Source organism: Limulus polyphemus, unplaced genomic scaffold (assembly GCF_000517525.1).
Source record: "Limulus polyphemus unplaced genomic scaffold, Limulus_polyphemus-2.1.2 Scaffold8866, whole genome shotgun sequence".
Lineage (NCBI taxonomy): Eukaryota > Metazoa > Arthropoda > Merostomata > Xiphosura > Limulidae > Limulus > Limulus polyphemus.
In genome coordinates, this window is record NW_013674476.1 from 15,697 (window position 1) to 23,498 (window position 7,802).

Genomic DNA, 7,802 nt, shown 5'->3' on the forward strand with positions numbered 1-7,802 from the left:
GTGCATAAGTGAATATATATATCACAATAACTCTGTCATATACTTATATATAATTTACAATAACTGAGTAAGTCGTTACTCACAACGCTACACAAAGGGTTATATGTGCTTTACCCACATACACTGATTTTTAGAGATATATGTCCTTGACTTTCTGCTGAGCCAATACGGTGTATTCCATCCAATGATTTCTCACTGGCTGCTGGAGTAGACAAAAATCTACACGTCCACACGGAATAGAGAAAAAAAAATATTTTTTCATTCGCTCATGCAAAAAGATAAGATGAATTCTGATTTAGCCTCCAAATTCTGACAAAATGGATAAAATTGCGGTATACCAGAATCTAATGCTGCATATATCACCAACTGTTTAAAATAACATTTGCACGGAGAAAAGCTCCTAACTCATACCAATTTGTACAATACTATACGTCACCTCTCGAGACTGTATTACCCATTCCCAAAGGACATTCACACAGGGCCAAAGTGATATGAGTTTCTAGTCGCTGGCGTGTGCAACATTTATATAGACTGCTGGATAACGAAGAAACTTCCTTACATGTTTAACACAGTTACAAATGTACAACGTTTGGATAAATTTTCTTTATCATCAGGTATGACATTTCTTATTGTAATAAAGTTTTCTTTATTACCCATTCAATCTGTGTTTAAACTTCTGTTAGTCTCAAAGAGGGTTTCTCATTATAAAATTTACCAGAGTAAGTGGACTTTAACTATGGAGTCGAAAGCTTGCAACAATATTTTAAAAAACACATCAGGAAGTGAAAATCCAACAACTTATAAAGACCGTAAGTCCTCAACTACATTAATTAATTTCTTATTGATTTTTTCTACGGCAGAATGAGAAATATAACAAATTATTAATATTTTTCATAACTGTATGATATTGAAAAGCTTTCATGACACTGCCATTTGGACACCTATATCAGATTAACTTATTATTAATTAAGACATTCTAGAAATATATATGCAAATAATTAGCAATACTAAATAAGATGTTATTATTTGCGTAAAATTTATATTATTTGGAATAAGTCAGGTGGCGATAGGAGAATTGTTTTGGTGCTATTGTGAGTGATTGATACCTAAAGTTAAATAAAACAAGTAAAACTAAGAATTAATAATATTAACAGTGACTAAACGAGTAGGCTAGACGCTTGAGAACAGATAAATACTTAGATTTATTTCTAATGAAGTAAAAAATTAAAACCTATCCAACATTAAGCTCTGTTCTGATTGTTCATTAATATCGCAAGAACTTGAATAAGTTGAAGATAGTGTAGCCTGTTGCACTTGAACATTGAAGTTGCAGTGTTGGGCAAGTTAAATTAAAGGTTGGCTAAGCCTAAAGAAAGATTTAATTAAAACTTATTAATTATTATTGAGTATTAAAAGTAGTGTATTGTATAATAAGACATAAGTATCTTGCTTCAGAAATGTACTAAATTTAAGCAGTTTACATCTTATATTTATAGATTTAATGATTTATGTTTAGAAGTAGTAATAGTGATACTACTATACAAATACAATTTACAAGTGGTATTGAAATTAAATTGAATAAAGTAATTTGTTTTATAAAATTAAATTTTATGCTAATATTAACAACCACTATTGTTCCATCTACAGTTCATTAAAAATTGAATAATCTGCTGTTTCTGTTCGACAGTTCGTTCATTAAGTAATGTTATGAGCACCTCTAATGTTGGGCAGCATGGCTACAATTTTTGATATTTTGACACTATAGTTTTATTAAGGTAGCTTTTTTTCATTACTTTGGTGCTTCTTTTGTAAATAGTTCTTATCGTTAACTTTTGATCAAAGCAAACTACTTAAATAGATAAGAAGTAACAATAAACCCACTAATAACTGTAGATAATTTAACATACTATTCTTGTTTATAAGAGTGTACTGGTTAATCAGTAGGGTACTCTTGCTGTTAGCAGCATTTTCAGCCATAATCCAATGAGGTTTAAATAATTTACAAGATTTAATTTGATCTGTTTGTTGTTCTAGTGTCTAAATATGTTTAAAAGTCATATTTTCAAAAATGAATCCTAATGCTGTTGTATATTTTGATGATGTATGTTTGCTTTATGTTGAACTAAAATTTGTAGCTGGCATGATATTTTCAAGAACTTCCAGACTAATCACCACAACAGGTGAATCAGGACAAAGATATAAGGCTACTTTGTTTATTGTAATTGTTGTAAGTTATGTAATTGAGTTTTATGGAATCTTGTGACATCATTCAATAATTATATAAAGTTCCATTATTATCTTTCAGGAACACTGCTAACATAATTGAACTTTCAAGATGATGGAACTTAACCTAAACCGTGTTGACTACTTGCAGGTAATATGTCTAAATGATGTGTTATTCTGTACTAAGAATACTTGCTGTATATACAAATTAATGGTAATATTGTGAACTTTATAATATATATAGTTATTTGTACATTTAGCATATCAGTAAAGTAATTTTAAAACTTGATTAGAAATTTTTAACTGTTTTATAAAGTGACATATTTAACATGGCCTTAAAACCTCCCTAAGATATATAGACAGGTTTTGTATTTTTTGATGATCCATAACAGCATGTGTTTACTGGTGTGAGCCAAACACATAAACATACAAAGGTGATGAGTAAAATGTGCTTATTAATCGGCATCTAATGATAATTGGCAAAGTTGCTAATCATCTATCTTGCAGAAAGTAGTTAACAGTTTTTAAATAGTTAATACATTTTAGAAGGTTATTTTAGGAAAGTTTATATGTAGGTGTTTTAAATAATTTTCAGTACATTTAATGAAATTGAAATTTTGTGATTAGCTCTTGTAGATTTGTTGGCCCATGGAAGTGAAAAGAAGAGATTGATATGTAAGAAGTATTTTACTTGTTGTAGCAAAGATATTTTGAGGAAAAAGGAGATGATGTTAGATGAAGGAGTATTTGTTATTTTAGTAGTTTTTAATGAACCGTGCAGAAGATCTCATTTGCAACAATGGTATTGCATTTCTTTTTCATGTACTAATTAATTTAACATGTGGGTTCTTTATAGAGATGTCTTTCATGATGTGGGGTTTATTTTTGAGACTTGTTCCTGTTATTTATGCCAATGTTTTGGACAGATTAATGATTATTGATAGTTTAGATTTTTCTGTGTGGTTTAGAGGAATAATGGCATACAGTTAAACTACCCCTACGTGACAAGAGGGTTGAAGATTTGTCTGGATCAAATGTCTACTCTGTGTGTACAAATGTCGTACTTTCACAAATGTTAACACCTTTATAGTGTCATATGCAAAATTTAACGAAGAAAACTTTGATATGAATGTATCTCAATACATTTTGTATAAAAATGTTTGTAGTTAAAAGTTTTATGTTATCCAAGTTTTAATTTCTTAATTTCAAAAAGAAATGTTTAAAACACTTGTAATCTTCTTTTGTGTCATATTATGTGCCTGAACTCTGATTTCTTCCCTTCAGAATTGTCTAACTTTTAAAGTAGGCTGCTGGAATTTCTACCAACTTAGAAAAACAAAGAATGAGTAATTGTCAGTAAGAATCTCAAACTTGAACCTTTTAACTGACTGATTTGCTGGGATATCAATAAATTTGTCAAACTCACCAGAACCAGGAGGGGCATGGTTCTGGATATCTTCACCATTTTGGTGTTTGGACTCTTGCAGAGTGGTCTTTTCATGTCATTGTCCTTGTGACTTAGGCAGTTAATAGGCCTGCCACCATTGTTTGTTACAGCTGTTTGAATATTCTGTTTTAATCTATTTCATCAACACAACTGTTTGTTACTTACATCATTCAAGTGGGAGGTATATTTGCTCTTGGGACCTCTGCATTCTTGCTCTCAAGCCCCCCCTTGGGTTCATGACAACAACATTGGGTTGTTGGCCTTCCATGTTCTCTGAGCTTTGAATTTAGTGGCAGATCAACTTTATCATTTGGACTAAATACTTCCAACTGAGTGGTGTATACATTTCCCTGTGTTATTTTTGAGTTGTTCCCACTTTGGGAGTCTTATCATTGATGAGTTTACAACTGCCCTTTACACCAAGCTTCCATTTTTTTGTTAACCATTCCCAGACTTCATGGCCCATGTGGTATTTCCTCTGAGTATGGATTGGTTCACATTCTTTCTGTATACCTGTTCTCCTCTTTGGATTCTTCCCAAGATGTTGCCTGTAATTCACAGCACTCCTTGCCAGGTTCTGGTCATTGCTTATCTTTGGCCAGCACAATTCTCATTTCTACTACTTTGCCTCTTGGTGATCATGAAGCCTCTGTGTCTTTTGACTTGGAGGTCTTTTTTTTATGTCAGTCTCAATTGTCCATTTTCCCATACAGTATTTACCTCATCTCACAAGATTAGCTATTCTATTTCAGTGCTGTCCTCTATATGCAAATGTTTTCTTTATGCATGCCACAAGCCTTCTGTTACCCCCTATTGGAATTGCACGATCAACTGATCAACACAAGTCCTCACAAAGGTTTTTGGGTTGTCTATCTTCTTCCTTCAGTTTCCTCTGTCTGCGTTGTGGGTCACAGCGGTGGTACATGGGATTGTTCCAGTTCTGTCTTCGGCTATCCCTCGTCCTCTTCTTACAAGAATGTTATTGCCATTTGGATGGTCCCGGCCTGTTTCATGGTTAGGGGAGTTGATTACATGTGATAGACATTGTTTTGATACTGGATGACAAGTTCCCAGATCAGTAGCTCAGAGCTAATCCACACGTCATACCCAGAAATCATAGTGGTTATCAATCTTCCAGTTCTTGGGTTTGAGGGGAAGACGGTATGATCCTCATCCTACCCTCGTGTGGATGTAGGTATCCTTCAGGTAGGTTTTGGATGTAGTTGATTTACCGAGTATGGTCTGCTGTGCCGTAGCTACTCTACACCTAGGGGCACATCCTTTATTTACCCATCTTCCTCATTGTAGGATTGAGTTACAGTATATTTCTATGGTTAGGATATCTTTCTTGCTACATTCTCTCCCACTTGGATGTGCTCCTCTCATTTTCTGCCCTTATATCTTACATATTCCACAATTGGGCGGAGAGTATACCTGTATCTCTCATTTCCAGTGGTATCTTTCGGATACTTTTGGGGAGTACTTCTGTTGTTCCCTCATACTAGCTCCTCCTCCTTATTAGTGTAAGCACTGTATTGGAAATTATAATTTTCCAATACTGAAAATGTATTTCTGATAGGTACTTACCTCTGCTGACTCTTCCCACCCTTCCTCCCCATATTTCTTCAGTTCTAACATGTTCTGCCGAACTTCAAAGTGATAATTCGGTAGAGTAGTGTAGAGGGAGTCACATGTGTCATGTGAGTATAAACTGCTCCTATTGGTGAGGAGGTAATGCATAATGATTTGCAGGAGAGACATGTTGGAATCTTGCAATTCCAATAGGGGAGAGCAGAAAAAGTTTGCATATAGAGGGCATCACTGAAAGACTATAGTTAATATTGTGAAGGTAAGTACCTATCGGAAACACATTTTCAGTATAGGAAAATTCTAACTTTCACCATGATTTTCCACACCTTTATCTTCACATGTGGTTTTTGTCCAGTCTCTTACAAAATTGTCAAGCTTTTTTATTGCTTGTTCTTGTCAACTGTCCACCTTTTCAAGTTATCATTACAAGTAAATTATTTCTTAATGTTGGTCTATTTGCCACTCTCTTCCTCTCAGATGTCCGACTCTTCCTCATTTCACTTCCTTTTTTATTTGATGTTTTGAGTGTGGTCAGCAATCACTGGCATCAGGGCAGCTTTGTCAAACCTTCCACCTTTTACTTTGTTCAGTCTCCTTTTCATCTCTAGTTCTTAATGATTTCTTCTGACCATTTCTAATTAGTTATCCTCTTCCTCATTTGGCTCCTCTTTGGTACTTTAACCTCTGTTTAGTTCTCTGGTTCTTACATGACTTCCATTCAAACCTTTGACCATCTTTCTATTAAGACGTATGCCTTCCAGTAGCTCAGCAGTAAGTAATAGTTCATTGTGTAGCTTTGTGCTTAGCAACAATCAAACAAACTAATATATTTGACTTGGATGCTTCCTACACTCATTTACAGGTTGATTTTATACCAAGACTTGGGTTGCTCAGGAGGGTGATCGGATGTTGCCCTCCTTTTCTCTGTATAATCATTCAGACTCTGATTATTTTCTTCGTCGTGTTATCTAACTTATACTGTGTATATATATATATATATATATATATATATATATATGTGTGTATAGACACACACACATACTGGTGACATATAAACTAAATACAAAGAATACATTTTTTGAAATCTGCATAGAGTAAGGGATAACAGATAGTGTTCAAATGCTGCTTTGTACTGAGAGGATGTGTAATGGGTTACTGCGAATAGGAACAGGAAGAGTTGGCTTAGTGTCAGGGCAGGAAAACATACTCACAGCAAGTGTGGAGCCTTATGTAACTGATAGATTATTCTTGTTTAGTCCTCTCAAATGTCCAGTGTTCTTACCTACTCAAATTCCTTCTGTTTTCTTCTAGTGGAGTGGGAGAATGCTTGCTTTTTCAGTATCAAGTCACTGGGGAAGTCTATATGGAGAGTTTTTCATTGTATGAGACAGAGTGGATACGTTGGAAGTAGGACAGGAGTGTTTACCAGGAAAAGTAATATAGACCACCCCTACACTAAGAACTAGACCATTCCTGGTGGTTGTGTCCAGCTGGATGGGTCTTACATTTTCCTCAGAGATGATTCATCCCTGCACCAGCATATTATGATAAATATATCACAAGTATTTCTCATGTACTGTTCGGTTTGACTTATTTCCCTGGCCTCACCACATGTTTATTGGCTGCCGACCCCCTGGTATATACAGACTGGTTGAGTAGTCATTACTCTCTCTTTCCCCCTGTGCAATGGCACCATGCAAGAGGTTCTTTTAGCTGTACCTATCTGTACTACCACTTGTATTGGATTAAGAGTATTCTCTGCATGATTCTCCCACTAGGTCTGCCCCCACACTTTGAGTTCACTTTCTGTCAGTATTCTCAGAAAGGGGCTTATCTTTCTAATTTCTTTATCAACCCTAGTTCCTTCACTGTCTTTTCTGTATGATTCTGGCTATCTTTTCTGTGGAAAGGTGAGTTCTCAAATGAATATTTTCCTTACCTAAAAATGTATTTCAGATCTATACTCACCTCTTCACAGGACCATTCACCCTTTATCCCTTCTTCTGGTGTGTATCTTTGCCTTGTTGAGAATAAGCTTTCGTTACACAGAAAGTGCTCATGGGGCGTACTGTGTATGGAGAATGTGTTGCCATCCTATTGGTGGAGGGGTATAGTGCATCGTAAACTAGTGCTGTACATATTATATTATTTAGGGGTGGGTATTTCAGTTTAAGGCTTGGCACAACAAAAACTTTTTGGCAGTGGTGCAGGTTATGTTGGCTATCTGGTTTGTGGAGAGGTGAGTCCTGTCTAAAATACAGGAACATTTTTGTTTCATGCTGTTAATAATATGGGATAGAACTGACCTGGTTATTGTTTTACTGTTTTTAGAACCTTACCAGATTCATGTTGTTAATAATGTAGAATATGTGGGAACCACTTGTTGAAGGAACTTCTGACCTGGTTATTGTTTTACTGTTTTCAGAACCTTACCAGATTCATGTTGTTAATAATGTAGAATATATGGGAACCACTTGTTGAAGGAACTTCTGACCCGGTTATTGTTTTACTGTTTGCAGAACCTTACCAGATTCATGTTGTT

At 35.0% G+C, this 7,802-nt stretch overlaps 1 protein-coding gene across 1 annotated transcript in view; it reads left to right on the plus strand.

The window, feature by feature from the left end:
• Window positions 1–1,064: 1,064 nt before the first annotated feature.
• Window positions 1,065–7,802, plus strand: part of LOC111083280 (Bardet-Biedl syndrome 7 protein homolog) — a gene marked incomplete at its 3' end in the record, with an annotated part of 10,867 nt that continues 4,129 nt past the window's right edge. The window contains exons 1-2 of the mRNA XM_022379676.1: window positions 1,065–1,091; window positions 2,306–2,374. Of these exons, the coding sequence (XP_022235384.1) occupies window positions 2,336–2,374 (39 nt within the window). The remainder of the gene's footprint in view (window positions 1,092–2,305; window positions 2,375–7,802) is intronic.